This window comes from Hyla sarda, chromosome 6, assembly GCF_029499605.1.
Source record: "Hyla sarda isolate aHylSar1 chromosome 6, aHylSar1.hap1, whole genome shotgun sequence".
NCBI lineage: Eukaryota > Metazoa > Chordata > Amphibia > Anura > Hylidae > Hyla > Hyla sarda.
Window position 1 is genome coordinate 176,237,949 of NC_079194.1, and position 16,559 is coordinate 176,254,507.

Here is a 16,559-nt window from a genome sequence, read left to right on the forward strand (position 1 = left end):
CCTACTACTAATAATACCTAAGGGGGCTACTGATTACTACCTAAGGGGGCTACTACTATTAATACCTAAGGGGGCTACTGCTATTACTACCTAAGGGGGTGCTGCTGGCTATTACTAGCTAAGGGGGCTAGTGATTACTACCTGAGGGGACTGCTGATTACCACCTAAGGGGGCTACTGCTATTACTACCTAAGGGGGTGCAGCTGGTTGTTACTACCTAAGGGGACTGCTTCTATTACTACCTAAAAGGGGCTGCCACTACTATTACCTAAAGGGTGCTGCTGCTAACACCTATCTAAAGGGGGGGGGGCTACTACTGTATATGGGGAGGAGTAACCCCTACTTATAGGGGGATGCTACTGCATACAGGGAGAAACTATCTACAGGGGGCCGCTATCTACACAGGGACCTACCTACAGGTGTTACCTATCTACTCTGAGCACCTGTGTAATGAGGGAAAGTATGTGAAGAGACCTGTCTACTTTCTGGAGTAACCTAGCCACTCTATTATTACTGTATGGAGCGTTATAGGTGCAGGAAAAGTGCGGAGCCTAAAATGTTTGTCTGGCAGGTTCTGTGGAGACGAGTTGTGAAAGGAAGAAATCCTCATGACGGTCTGGGCCGGAAGGAGAAGAAAAAGGAAAGTGAACGACTACGATCAGAGAAGACGTCTGTATGTAATCCCTCCTTGCAGGTAATATTGGTCTCCGTATACAGGATATGGCCAGTAACAGTATGATGGTAATATGTATAGTGATAATATTCCTCCTTGTATACTAGTATTATTGGTAATATTGGTTTCAGTATACAGGATTTGGTTAGTAACAGTATGATGGTAATATGTATTGAACTAAAGGGCTCATGTTTTTCTTGTCCTGTGGTTAAAATTATTTTTTTATTGATGATTGGGAGATAGCGGGCAGGCCCTGGGAGAGGCATAGGTGGGGAGTCTGGCAGGCCTTGAGCTGTGTAAGGGGCACCAAAATTTCTGATGGCAGCCCTGCTGCGAAACACGTAGGGCTTGCCGCCGACACACTAATGTGTTGTGGCACCCAGTTTGGAGAGCACTGATCTAATGTGTATGGCCAGCTTAAAGCAGAAGACAGAAGTTGTTTTATTTTACTATAATACAGCCCTGAGCATGATAGTATTCTAAATAACATGTTTTAAGCACTTGCATTGTAAATACCTTATTTATATGGCTCTGGGTCCTGCGCTTGTATGGTTACCTAATCGCCTGAGCGAGAGGCTCCGGCTCAAGTCGCATTTTAACATTTGCTGGGGGCGAGGTAAATGGCCACTCTGATAAGGTATTTACAACAATTTGTAAGACATTTCACTTACACAAATTATTATCATGCACAGGGCTACACAATAGTAAAGAAAAAAAACATTTGGACTTACGCTTTAACCCTTCAAGGACCAGGCCTATTTTGACCTGAAGAACCAGGCCAATTTTATTTTTGCATTTCTGTTTTTTCTTCCTTACCTTCTAAAAATCATAACTCTTTTTAAATTCCATTCACAGACCCATATGAGGGCTTGTTTTTTGTGTCATCAATCTTACATTGTAATGACATCACTAATTTTACCATAAAATGTACGGCGCAACAAAAAAGAACAATATTTATGTGGGGAAATTTAAAAGAAAACCGCAATTTATGAAATTTTGGAAGGTTTTGTTTTCACGCTGTACACTTTATGGTATAATTTACATGTTTTCTTTATTTTGTGGGTAAATACGATTAAAATGATATCCATGTTACATGCTTTTCTATAATTGTACCGCTTTAAAAATAACCTCAAACTATTTTACAAAATTAGTATGTTTAAAATTGCCCTTTTTTGACCACCTTTAACTTTCTAATTTTTCCATATACAGGGCGGTTTGAGGGCTCATTTTATGCACTGTGATCTGTAGTTTTTATTGCTACCACTTTTGCTTACATTTTACTTTTCAATCACTTTTTATAAATTTTTGGGGGAATAAAATGTGATAAAAAGCAGCAATTTTTTTTCTTTATGTTTACGTCATTCACCATACGGTATAATTAACATTATATTTTGATAGTTCGGACATTTACGCACGTGTCAATACCATATATGTTTATACATTTTTTTTACGCTTTTTGGGGCAAAAAAGGGACGATTTACATTTTTATTGGGGGAGGGGATTTTTCACATTTTTTTTTTCTTTTTTTATGTCCCCATAGGGGACTATTTATAGCAATCAGTTGATTGCTAATACTGTTTAGTGCTATGCATAGGGCATAGCACTGATCAGTGTTATCGGTGATCTTCTGCTCTGGTCTGCTCGATCTCAGACCAGAGCAGAAGACCCCTGGAGATGGTCAGAGGCAGGTGAGGAGACCTTCGGCCACCATGCTGGATGATCAGATCCCTGTGGCTGTGGGCGATCCGATCATCCATTTTAAGTGCCGCACTGCCGCAGATGCCGTGATCTGTATTGATCACAGCATCTGAGGGGTTAATGGTGGATCGCTCTGATGTCCGCCATTACCGGCGGGTCCCTGGCTGCTGACAGCAGGAGAATGTCCCTGGATTGACAGTTTACATTCCTGAACTCTATATATACAATGTAAACTTCAGACACCTATTAAAGTGTACCTGTCATCAACAAAAACTTTTTATATAATGTAGATAATACCATTGTAAGTATATTTGTAATATACATTGGTTAAAAAATGTGTATATTTTTGTCCCTACAGCTATTGCCTGTGTGTCTCTATGAGGAGTCCAAATACAGGAAGTGAGGGTGGATAAGCAGGGCTCTGTGCACCAAGAAAAAGCAGGACAGTGTGCACTGAGGCTCTGTAACATGCTCCTGGCTCATACGTCAGGATGATTGATAAGCCAGGAGTCTGCACAGAGCCCTGTTTGTCCTGCCCCCCACTTACTTCCTGGTTTTGGACTCCTCATAGAGACACCCAGACAATAGCTGCAGGGACAGCATTTTTTTCACCCAAAAATATACACAATTTTTAACCTATGTATATTACAAATATACATATAATGGTATTATCTACATTATATAAAACGTTTTTGTTGATGACAGGTACACTTTAAGTGCCTTACACCTCTATGACATCACTTGTACATGCCCAGGGAGTTACAGTTCACAGGGCATACATTATGTCTTCAATGTTGTTTAAGGGGTTTTATATTTTATAAACCTGCTTGTTAAAAAAAAAAAAGTACCTTGATAATAAGCTGCTCACTAAGGGTTACCCTGCTGGAAGAACCAGGGATCATCTGGAATCTGTAGGGAAACTTGACATAGGGCAGTTATCATTGATTTTGCTCATTTTTGGGGCATGTTTTGAGTGATTTTCCAGCTATTTTCTGCAGGTAGCACTCACTTCAACAGTTTTGTATTTTTGCACTGACTAGTAGATTGCATTTAGCATATGTGTAAAAATTATTTTTGAACAAGTATACTCCACTCCCTAGGTGGCATTGATGTATTTGTGTATTTATCCCCATTGCATCTTTTAAGAATCCACACAATTTATTATGTTGTGTGCGCAATTTCTTAAGTTAGAAACAGAAACCCCACCAGAAAAACAACACAAATGAAAATAAATATTGCGCAAATTGTCATGCCCAACTAACAAAAATCCCCAACTAAGTGTTCAGTTTTCTTGCAGTAAAAGCAAACTGAAGAATTACACACTGGGGGAGATTTATTAAAACCTGTGCAGAGGAAAAGTTGACCAGTTACCCATAGCAACCAATCAGCTTGCTTCTTTCATTTTTTTAAAAGCCCTCTGAAAAAGAAAAAAAATAAAGCAATCTGATTGGTTACTATGGGCAACTGGTCAACCTTTGCACAGGTTTTGATAACTCTCCCCCACTGTCCCTATTCACAACAATGGGTTTTCCAAGACAAGACAGGTCCTTCAGAGCGAGAAACTCTTCGTAAAAACTTCCCATACTGGCTAAGAGATGAGGATCCTGAACAAAGGACCGCCACTGTATGTTTGTTTGTTCGTTTGAATTTTAACTATACAACCCTTTATTTTTTCAACTGTAGTTTTTATTAAAGGTTTTACATTTTACAAAATAAGCACAAAATAAAGGCATATAAAATACAAGGACACAAATACAAGAGGTAAAGCGGCATATAAATGAGCACAAAAGAAGCCATACCAGGCCAGCATGAATAACATAGCAGTACAATGTCCCCTCACAAGTGGTCGCTATAAGGCCTTAATGCCAGATTTCTCAAAAGCATTAGCAGGAGTTCTGCAACCAGATATTGAACATAGAAACACTAGCCCGAGGGGCCACAAACAAAAGGAAAGGGGGGGGGAGGAACAAAAAAACAACCAACAAAAAGACATCCCACAAAACCGAGAGTGGAAGGGGAAAAAAAAGGGAAGAAGGAAAAGAAAAGAGAAGCAGAGGTGATCAAGGAAGCTGCCGGTCAGAGAAATGGTCCTATGGTTCCCAGACAGAGTGAAACAAGGGGACAGAATTGTTTGAAGAGGCCGTGAGAGATTCCAGAGAACGGATCTCACGTATACGTGCCAATAAATCAGTCTCAGAAGGAGGGAGAGGCCTCTTCCAACATTTGGTAATAAGGGTCTTAGCAGCCAGAGCAATATGCATGAAGAGTTTAAAGGGTTTCTTGGACAGGGCACGATAGGATAAGTGTAAAAGATAAATAAGGGGGTCCAAGGGAACAGAAACACCCAAGACATCAATCAGTAAACCTTGAACCATTTTCCAGTAGTCCACTATAAGGGTATGTTCACACGGGCGGATTACCTACAGAATTTCCGCAGCGTATTTACTGTGGAAAATCTGCAGCGGATTTTGCTATCAGTGACTTCAATGGGTCCAAAGGAAAATCTGCAAATCTGCCTCTATTGTGGATTTTTTGCTGACCAATTGAAGTCAATAATTGCAAAATCGCTGCGGAAATTCCGCAGGTAATCCACCAGTGTGAACGTATCCTAAGCGGGCAGGACCAGAAAATGTGGAAAACTGATCCCAGTCCAACCCCACTGCCCCAGCACTGAGGGGGGAATATCAAGGTTCAGTTTATTTAGCAACTTCGGGGTATGATTCCACCCCATAAGCATTTTGTATTGGGTTTCCTTGTATGCAGTACAAATAGAGGCCTTGAATGCCCGCTCCTAGATGACACGCCATTGAGGAAGGGAAATAGGAGTGTTTAAGACAGCTTCCCAACGACCCATATAGCAGTGCGAGGGAGGGTCACTATCTGGAGGATGAAGAAGAAGAGAGTAGATATCAGAGAGAAGTCCCCTCACTGAGGTCCACCACGGCATAATCGATCAAAGCTAGTAGGTTGAAAAACCACCATGGAACCAAGTGTGGAGGACATAAAATGTAATAATTGCAAATAGTGAAACCTTTCAGAGGGGGGGGGGAATTCCCAGCAAGAGACCAGCTGATCAAAGGACAGAAGTGAGCGTGATAGAGGGTTAACTACATCTGCCCAACAGAAGAGGCCCCGGGAACCCCATTCCCGCACCATAACAGAGGACAAGCCAGGAGGAAAATCAGGATGATAGAGAAAGGACCTCATAGGAGAAGGGGAAGAAAACAGTTTAAACTTCCCAGAGCAATAACCCCACACATAGAAGAAAGACATGGGACCCAACAAGGGAGACAGAGAGAGAGTAGGCAATGGGACACACCAGAGAAGGGCATTGGGGTGTATCGGGGCTAACCACAGCTTCTCCAGCTCCATCCAGCGAGATGACGCAAGTGAGCTGCCCAGTAGTATTTCGTCACATCAGGAACCGCTAAACCCCCCATGATCTACTAGCCATCATAGCCAATAACGGAAGACAATGCCTCTTACCATCCCAGATAAACCGAAAAATGGCTGACTGAAAAGAACTAAAGGCAGACGGGCACACAAATCATCAGCGTCTCAAAAAAATACAGCAGCTTAGGAAGAATCATCATTTTAACCGCCGCAATATGTCTGAAAAATGATATATACTGAGACTGCCACTTCTCCATAAGAGCCCCCTTGTTAACGGAAAAGGGGATGGAAATTAGTAATATAGAGCAAAGAATAGCGCGAAGTGATGTGAACTCCCAGATACTTAACTGCAGAGGAGGACCACTTAAAAGAGTAATTAGCACACACAAGAGTAGCTAAGGACAGAGGAAGGTTCAAGGGAAGTGCCTCAGTTTTGGAAAGATTAACCTTCCAGCCAAAAACTACACCATAAGCGTGAAGAACCCTATAAAGACTAGGAAGTGAAAGCAAAGGACGTGAGAGGGTAAGCAAAACATCATCAGCAAATAGGCAAATAGGAGATGCCCGTAATAACCAGATCTCCCTGGATCATGGCAGTAAGAGGCTCAATACACAATGCGAAAATCAGGGGAAAACAGACAACCCTGGGCACCATTAAATAAAGGAAAGGTAGGAGAGGGGGCATGAGGAAGTTTAAGAGAGGTAGTAGGAGAGGAGTAAAGACCCCGCAATGCAGAAAGAAAATTACCAGTGATACCAAACTTTTGGAGAGTGGCAAAAAGAAATGGCCATCCCAGCCTATCAAAGGCCTTTTCTGGATCCAAACTAAGAATCAACGCTTGCTCAGACCACCGATTGATCGAATCAACAAGACCCACTACTCTTCTAGTGTTATGACCTCCCTGACGGCAAGGTACAAACTGAACCTGATCCTTAGGGATAAGGGAGGGAAGGAAGGAGCAAAGACGGACAGCTAAGACCTTACAAAATAGCTTCAGGTCGGAATTAAGAAGAGCAATTGGTCTATAACCAGAGCAATTGTGAGGATCTTTACAAGGTTTAGGCAGAAAGGTAATCAAAGAGTGTAAAAAGGACTGCTGGATCTCTTCACTGTCCATAAAATAATTAAAAAGAGGAACAAGTTTAGGCACGAGGATAGAAGAATAGGTTTTATAATACAAACAGGTAAATCCATCCGGACCGGGCGAGCGACCTCCAGGAGCTCCTCACTAGTAATGGGAGTATTAACAACCTCACGATCTTTACAAAGTCGGTAAACCACATCGTGAGAGATAAGCATCTAGATCAGCTGCACCGGGTCAGACGGAAGCTGAGAAGGAAGAGAATATAGACCAGAGTAATAGTCAAATAAAAGACGAGAAACATCAGCCAGATGATAATGAAGAACCCCAGAAGAGCCTTTCAGAGCTGAGGGAGACTGGACGACCACTCTGTCACATAGGCGTCTGGCCAACATGGAATGAGCTTTATTACCTTTTTCATAAAAACGCTGTTTATCAATACAACCCATTTATATGTAAAATATCACCATGTGACAGATACTTCAGTTAAAGAGCAATCCCAGTCAGAATGAACATTGAAAGGTCAACATTGTGTATTTTGTGATCACTGACACTCTCTCCTGACAGGTCTACTTTATATGGAATGTGTATTAAAGGGAGTAATAACTGCACATTTCTGGATAAAGCCGGGTTCACACTGTTTTTGTTTCTGTATAACATACGTTTTATATACACTAATGATAATACAGCAGAAACCGTTTCCATTGACATAGATTGTAAAATGATAAATTGATACCTTATTTAAAATACATATGATATATATTTGTTCTTTCATTGTATACAATAGTGTAGTAGACAAATTTTAATCGTACAGGCATAGTGAAACAGAGACCAAAACACAGTGTGAACCCACCCTAAGGAATGTGGTTGTCACTCCACAGGTCCTTAGGGCCTGACTCACTGGTGCTGAATATCTAGTTGTCCAAGATTACAACAAGGTTTAGTTTTTTTTTGTCTAGTAACAGCGCCACTCTAGTCAATAATTAGTGTCTAGTATTGCAACGTTCATGCTACACGCCTGATGAAGAGCCCTAAGTGGTCTCGATAGTTTGCAATCTACATCTTCTCAGTTAGCCAATAAAGGTATCATCCCTACTCCACTCAACTCCTGCGTAGAAACAGTCACATTAAGACTTTACACACAGGTGTGAGCCCAACAACTGTACACAAAGGGAGAGGGGAGAGTTACACACAGAAGCCCTTAGGAAAACGACTCCACAAATTCGAACTTACAAAACCGGGCAATGCTCATTGCAGTATTAGGGACTCTATTACTGGATCACTGCCACTCGGTACTCTAGCTGTTGCGGAACTACAACACCCAGCATGCTCTAACAGCCTTTGATGAAAATAACAAATAGGCAAAAGATATTAATACAATAAACAACAAATATAAATCAAAAAACATCAGCAATGCACTGCACTACCTACACGGGTTTTCTTCCTGCAACTACTCACAAGCCTTGGATGGTGCAAATATATATATATATTTTTTTTATGTAATATTAAAAGAAACTATTTCCAATAGTAATATTATAAACACATAAGCATGTCTGCATTCAAAGACAGGCAGTACCTGTAGCTGGAGCATGTAGATCTATATGTCAGGATTGCACTGACATGCTGAGAAGTGTTGCATCACGGTGTCGTGATAGTGCCCCCTCTTACCAAGCTTGCAACCCTACCCCCACATACACTCACCTCTCCTCCTCTTCTCCTCACAGGACAATGAGCCTCATTCAGACGTGGCTGTGGGTATTCTGTGCTGGGTGGGGGAGTGCCAGTGTCCGCCCCCTAACAGTGGTCCTGGGCAGGAGAAAGGGAGGGCATGAATGACAGGTCTTAGCTATCTCTGTCACCTGGAGCTGTGGAATGTTCTGCAGCTAATGACAGCTACTGCTCAAGGGCAAAGGGTTAATATAGTGAAGATATATTTATAAAGCAGTGTTTCCCAACCAGGGTGCCTCCAGCTGTTGCAAAACTACAACTCCCAGCAAGCCCGGACAGCCGTTGGCTGTCCGGGCATGCCGGGAGTTGTAGTTTTGCAACAGCTGGAGGCACCCTGGTTGGGAAACAGTGGTATAAAGCAAGGAGAAAATTGTGATAGGTACAGGGGGGGACATGTATCATTATTTGTCTATTGTAGAAGCAGTTTACCCCTTTTCCCGAATTCTAAATTATGCGCAGAAGCACTAAATTTATCAATCAAGTGCAATGAGCTTCATAAATTGCGGGTAACTATAGTAATCTCCTCAATCCACTCTTTGGAAAATAGAATCGATGATTTAGAGCATCTTGCTACGTTATGTCCAAGATGGCTTATATTTGCGCAAAAAACTGCTCTTGCGGCAAAATTTTGGGTGTAAAAAAAAAGGACGCAGTTAATAAATCCATGCGTACTATAGATGTCACTCCAAGGTACCCTGATTCAGCCACATCTGGAGGACATGCTCTGCCAAAACGTGCGCAAAAAAATTGCGCAAAAAAAGGGCTTGCGCAAAATTTTGCGCAAAAAAATACACACAAAACAGGGGTAAAATCTTTGATACATGTCCCCCAGGGAGTATAGGAGCAGGGGACTCAAAGGAAAAATGAGGAAAGCAGAGAAAATATATAGAAAAAGGACAGAAATATGAAGAAATAGGCTGAGAGACACTGTGAGAGGATGTACTGGAAAGGGGACAGAGGGGCAAACTAAGGGGGTTCAGAAGAAGAGGAAAGTACAAATAAGAAAAAATGGGGTGAAAGTGATTGTCACCCACAATGCAACTTCTTCACCTGTGTCGAGACTGGCAGCTGGCTACTGAACAATAGTGTGAGGCTCCTTCAGCTCAGCAGCGTCCTTGCAAGCTAGCCATGGAGAGACCACTACAGTGGTCCCTCAAGTTACATTATTAATTGGTTCCAGGGAGACCATTGTATGTTAAAACCCTTGTATGTTGAGACCATAACTCTATGGAAACCTGGTAATTGGTTCTGAAGCCCCAAAATGTCATCCAAAAAATAGGAAAAAGTGAGGATTAAAGAAAAATAAGTAGATAACTAATACAGATAAAGCAAATCCTTACATATAAAAGTAAGAAAGATCTGCTGGGAGCTGTAAATCACTGTCTATGTCCTGTACAGTACACGCAATGTCCTAAAAAAGTTAAATGGAGCCGCCCTCACCTGGTGTCCAAAGGAGCAGCTAACTCTGTCACAGGTAAAGAGGAGTACAGAACGTGTCCTCAAATAGAAAAGTGCAAAATCCAGCTCCCAAAAAAATTTGATTAAAAGTCCAAAAATGAATTAATCATAATTAAAAATGAAATGAAATCCAAAATAGGTGATTAAAAGCATAGCAGAAATGCTGATGTGTTTCGAACCATATGGTTCTTAGTCATGGCACACCCTTGTATGTCAAGTACATCCTATTTATATTCTGAACCAGCATGGAATGAACATGCCTGGATATGGAAACGCCCACTGATGACGGAGGTTCCGAAGGTGTTCCACTGACATAATTATTCAGGTGAACGTGTTATGTAAATATAGATATTAGTTACCGATTATATATATATATATATATATATATATATATATCCACAGGAAAAGACGCCAGCACACAAAAAAATGTCAAATCCACGTGTGGTTTATTTCGTGGATTTGAAATATATTTTTTTGTGTGCTGCCGTCTTTTCCTGTGGATATTTGCTACATTGGGATCCCTAACCAAGACCCAGATGATGGTGTGCACCAACTAATTTTATCTTCTTTGGATGTGTTGTTCTTATCTGTCATATATATATTTATATATATATATATATATATATATATATATATATATATGTCCAGCTGATGATTCATAACCTTAATCTTAAGGAAAATTGTATTATTCGCATATCTTGATGAATGTCCGTCACATGACTCGGAACCTCCGTATCTACATAGTGGCCATGAAAATGGTTGTTATTGGACATTTGTATTGCATAACATTGCGATACAAAACATGTAAAAGATGCAAAAAATACAAATGTGAAAACTCTTCAATGCAAAAAATGATGATAACACAGTATGCATGATGAAACCGAAAACAAACACTAATTCACATGATGTGTGATAATACAATGAGTTTGTTCTTATTAAATGACTTGTTATATAGATCGGATGGAAACAAAATATATGTATAACAAATAGGTGTATTAGTAAACATAATAAAACATCACTACTGAAACTGCTAAAACTCTCATTATTGCTTTGATTCACTCCCGCCTCGACTACTGTAACTCTTTACTAATAGGCCTTCCTTTCTCCAAACTCTCTCCTCTCCAGTCCATCCTTAATGCCGCAGCCAGACTCATCTTCCTCTCCAGCCGCTACACCGACGCCTCCTCCCTGTGCCAGTCACTACACTGGTTACCAATTCAGTCCAGAATACAGTACAAAATCCTCAGTCTCACACACAAAGCTCTCCACAATGCTGCACCTCCCTACATCTCCTCTCTCATCTCCGTCTACCATCCTACACGTTCTCTCTGATCTGCTAATGATCTCACACTAACATCTTCTATAATCCGAACTTCTCACTCCCGTCTCCGAGACTTCACTCGTGCTGCACCGGTTCTCTGGAATGCTATCCCTCAGTCCCTCAGACTCAACAACAACATCCATAGTTTCAAACGTGGCCTGAAAACACATCTCTTCAGACAGGCCTATAACATTCTTTAATTGGCCTCAACATATCCTCAACATATCCCCAACATATCCCCAACATATCCCCAAAATATCCCCAACATATCCCCAACATATCCTCAACATATCCCCAACATATCCCCAACATATCCCCAACATATCCCCAACATATCCTCAACATATCCCCAACATACCCCCAACATATCCCCAACATATCCCCAACATATCCCCAACATATCCTCAACATATCCTCAACATATCCTCAACATATCCTCAACATATTCTCAACATATCCCCAACATATCCTCAACATATCCCCAACATATCCCCAACATATCCTCAACATATCCCCAACATATCCCCAACATATCCTCAATATATCCCCAACATATCCTCAACATATCCCCAACATATCCTCAATATATCCCCAACATATCCTCAATATATCCCCAACATATCCTCAATATATCCCCAACATATCCTCAATATATCCCCAACATATCCTCAATATATCCCCACACCTTGTTTGAATAGTTATTGTGTAATTTTATGTCTGATACTTGTCTTTGTTTGTACCCCATAATTGTAAGCGCTGCGGAATCTGTAGGCGCTATGTAAATAAATAAATAAAAAAAACAAATCTTGACGAAAATTTAAACCAAGTGGAGAACGTGACTGTAATCTTAGAATCAAAAATGCCTCTCTCATCACAACTTTGTGATGCCAATCTCCCCCTCCCTTCAATTCCCATAATAGATAAACCTGAAGTATCACCTTGATGCACTTCTATGATATGTCTCGATAGGCCTGACTTTCCTCTTGCATTAATAGAAGTATGCAGGTGTTCATAAATACAGCTTTTTAATTTTCTTGTTGTGCATCCAATATATTGCATGTTACAGGCTGTGCATATAACTGAATATATTACAAGAATTACAATTGAGGAATAAGTTAATGCGGTATCTGCTTTGTATAGTGGCCGATTTGAACATATTTGATTTGCGCATGTATGGACACAGATTGCATCTATTTTGAGAGCATTTAAAATGACCTTGCATATGAAGCCATGTACGATTGTTATTCTTACATAGTGTTAGATAATCGCTTGGACCTAATCTATTGGATAGAGTTCTCCCTCTCTTTGCTACACATTTTACTCCTTGTAATATTTTGGTCATTGTTTCATTTTCATAGAGTATTGGTAGATGTTTTAGAATTATCTTTTTTATTTTTGTGAACTCTGTAATGTAAGCTGTAGAAAAAAGTAGTTTTCTTATGCAGTGTTTTAATTTGTGTTTTTTTCATGATGTTGTAGATAACTGTCTCTTGATCTAGAGATTACCATGCTTTCAGCTCTGTTAAGAATATTTCTAGAGTAACCTCTCTTCGCGAGTCTATGTTCTATGTCTGTACAGGTGTTTAGGAAACCTTAATTGTTAGAGGATGCATGCCTTACAAATTTTCCCACTGGAAGATTATTTACAAGATTATTATTTACAGAACATGTAATACCTCCTTGTACTGTAGGGAGGTGCAACTAGACAGCCAGTCAGTGCATACGCTTCAGTAATACAGGTGTTTTACCAGTGACATGTCCATTCTGATTGGTCAGTTCTTCCAGCCATTGACATGTTTCTCAGATCTGGACTGTCTGTAACATTGTATGTTGAGTTTGGTTTCAAGTTACAATAGTCCAGAAAACACCATTGTATGTTGAAACCATTGTGTGTTGAGGCCATTGTAAGTTGAGGGATCACTGTATTATCTACAAGAAGTGCAAGTCTGAACTGATCATAGGTTTATTGTAATCGTCTATGGGTATCCCCTGTGGAGTCATTATGGTCTGCTGTTTGGTTGCAGCTAAAAACAGTGACTTTACGAAGTTTCTATGATGTTTTCATATGTTGCCTACCCCTAATGCCAGTATAGTATATGATATATGTAGTGGCAGGGCCACGGGTATTGCAGTGAGTGGTGGATTCAGATGTTATTAACCCCGGGGTCGGATGGTATTAACCCCTATGTGTTTGTGACGCCAGTGTGGTTTTCGGGTTCCGGAACACCACACGCCCGGATTCTCCGCTATCCCACGGGCTAGTAGTGAATAAAGAGTCCACAACCAGTTGCAGGTAAACGGAGGCTTTACTTAATTGAAGACAGGTGTAATTCTCTTCACAGCTAAAGCCAGATTGTCCCAGAGATGTGACCAGTACCCAGAGGACATCGTAGCTTGCTGGACCAATACTTGTAATTAACTTGACTTTAACTTGTACTTTAGACTTGACTGTTATTAGAATGGACTTGACTTTGTGCAGGACTTGACTAACTTCAGTGACAGCAGACATAGACTTGATTTACTGGAGAGTTGTAGCTTTGTGGAACTCCAGATGCTGAACACTGGTCTCTAAGGCCTCTGGTAGCTGCTTCAGCAAAGACATGTTCTAAGCAGCAGGTGGTAAAGCTAAAAGACTGAATTAAAGATGGCTGCCCCTTATATAGTGAGGGGGCTGGACTATAGTCCATTGGTCAAGCTGTGGGTCATAGGTTAAACCTGGTGCTCTCTGGGATTACATATTGCAACAAATCATATAACACTATAACATAACATAACATGGGATAAGGCTTACTCAAACAGGTCCTTAGAGTCCTCTAAAGGTCCTATATACTATCTATACATTAGAATCCTATCTATGGTCTTAAGCTAACATACACCACATTTAATAAACTAGCAAGATAACACAATGAGTCCCTGCAGGGGAGCCCCCAGGTCACTGAGGGACTCAACTTGACAGGGCCTACAGGTAATAGAGGATTATGTACCTGTAGTGGGACACCACATATGTATGTTGCTTATCTTCAAATATATCCCCCTCTGGGCACACTCCATGTGACTGACTTTTTTTTCTTGCTCTTTCCTTTCGTATGTGTTCTGCACAGACCTTTTGTCTTTGCTTTTTCCCCGTTTTTTGTTTGATGTTGTTTCTCACATACTCAAGCTCTTTCTATGTGGTACAATCAGAGGCGTACCTCGTGCCCCTTTTAAGTGCACCCTTACCCCTACAAAGTAAAAGTGGGTAGAACAGTAGGTCCCTGCAGGTAGTATGTCACCCAGCAGTTAGTTCCCTTATCAAAGGGGTACTCCGGCAAAAAACATCTTATTCCCTATCCAAAAGATAGGAGATAAGATGTTTGATCGCTGGGGTCCAGCCACTGGGGACCCCCGCAATCTCTGGCATGGCAGCCCAGTCATCTGTGCATGGAGCGAACTACGCTCCATGCCAGATGACTGGCGACTACAGCCGCCACACCCCCTCTATTGATGTCTCCTCCCATAGACATGAATGGAGGGGGTGTGGCATGATGTCAGAAATGAGGAAGCTCCAAGCTTCTGTGTTCCAGACGCCGCTGCTGCCGATCCCACGTTCAGACATCTTAAGATGTACCCCTTTAAGAAGTCCCCCCAAGGACAGGTATAAAGGCAGATAGGTAAATACATCCGTAGAAAGGTAGATCACCCCCACCTACCTATCTCATATATCGCTCCCAGCTAACATTCATTCAGTGAAGCTAATTATTATAAGCTTAACAGCGCCAAATCTATGGTTTTGGCCAATTTCCTTGATGCTTCTGTTAAATCAACGATATCAGCGGCTTACCCGTTTATATGGGTAGACAATTGTATCCCATATTTAGGTATTGGAACACCACAATGGATGTGAACCCACTGGGCCACTAGAGTGGTCCTGGTAAGTGGCTGCTGGCCTGCCTAGCCAGAACGCCCTGGTGCTGATGCTGGAATTATGATGATATCAGCAGAGCCAGAATGAGCTGTATAGCTCAGGCGCAGCTAGATGGTAGTGCGGTGCCCCGGTGCAGAACACATCTGCTCAGGTTTATATGTATTGTGATTTATAATTTATTGCACTGTGATATCCGTTGTTAAATTCTCTTGTATGCCTTATTGTCTCTTCAAGAGTTACAACTGTCTGTGCAATAGGGTGCTTAAGGCATCAAATGACTGCTTCAGCCAATCAGGGCTCATAGACAGGGTCTAGACAGGGAGGAGCTAGTCAGTCAGAATAGAGTCAGTTCAGAGAATGAGTTAAGGAGAGTTCAACTCCAGACCTCTGCTGTGGACCTGGCCTGTGCCTCATCACATGAGAACAGACCTAAGAGACCCAGTTGCTGCCACAATCTGTTCCTGAGCGACATCACCGTTCACAGGATCCCACTGACCAGGTCGTCCATCCAGTCTGTTGTGGGGAGAAAAGCCAGGGAGCCGACAGGCCCCATTAGCAAAAGAAGATGATAATGAGAGTAAAAGCCTCAGGCAACTCTGGTCCATACATGTACACCATGGAGGTAACCCCTAACACAGGATTACACAAATGAAGTGCAGATTCAGTGATTGTTAGCTCCAGAGTTTCATTCAAGTTACTAAAGTTCAGTCCCAGCCATTCAGTCAGTCTGTCCAATTAAAGCTTAGACCAATCTACACTATGTAAGTTAAGCAGCAATACCCATAGTGCCTAGAAGCAACTGTGTTTCCCAAAAGCATCCTTCAGTCAATATTGCACAAAAGTAAACTGTTCCTGTTTATACTGCAAGTTCCTGAAGTGAAGTAAAAGGGGTTTCCCTATCCTGGCATTTGATGTGTTTATTGATGGGCGTCTGGCACAGGCAACCGCTTATCCTTGGTAGTGTGGTGGTTAACATTCCTGGCACCACAAACTCTAATCTCAGTCACAACACCTCATCAGTACATCATACACACCACCCTCAGTTACCACAGTAGAAGCTAGGACAGCAGGCAGGAGCAGAGGAATTAGGCATAGACTGACATAGACAGGATAACAGAACACTGGTACACAACAGACTGGGACCTTAGCTGTGGAAAACTACAATATTGCACAGGCACCACAAAAAGGGTGGTGCCTGGCATGGATTGGAGGGGGATTCAATAGAGAGTGCACACTGGCCATATAAGTCTCAGCCAGTGTTCGGGCACAGCCACTAGAGGGCAGAGTAGAAACTGCAGTAAT

At 41.6% G+C, this 16,559-nt stretch overlaps 1 protein-coding gene across 3 annotated transcripts in view; it reads right to left on the reverse strand.

Annotated features, from left to right (window-relative positions):
• Positions 1–13,956, reverse strand: part of LOC130276449 (carbohydrate sulfotransferase 5-like) — a 26,248-nt gene extending 12,292 nt beyond the window's left edge. Inside the window, exon 1 of one of the 3 annotated variants that reach the window (XM_056525835.1) lies at positions 13,876–13,956. In XM_056525835.1, the coding sequence (XP_056381810.1) occupies position 13,876 (1 nt within the window). In that variant the 5' untranslated portion in view covers positions 13,877–13,956. Of the gene's footprint in view, positions 1–8,422; positions 8,507–8,547; positions 8,585–13,875 lie in introns of those variants that run through there. The other 2 variants (XM_056525838.1, XM_056525837.1) reach the window with 2 other exon arrangements.
• Positions 13,957–16,559: the final 2,603 nt, after the last annotated feature.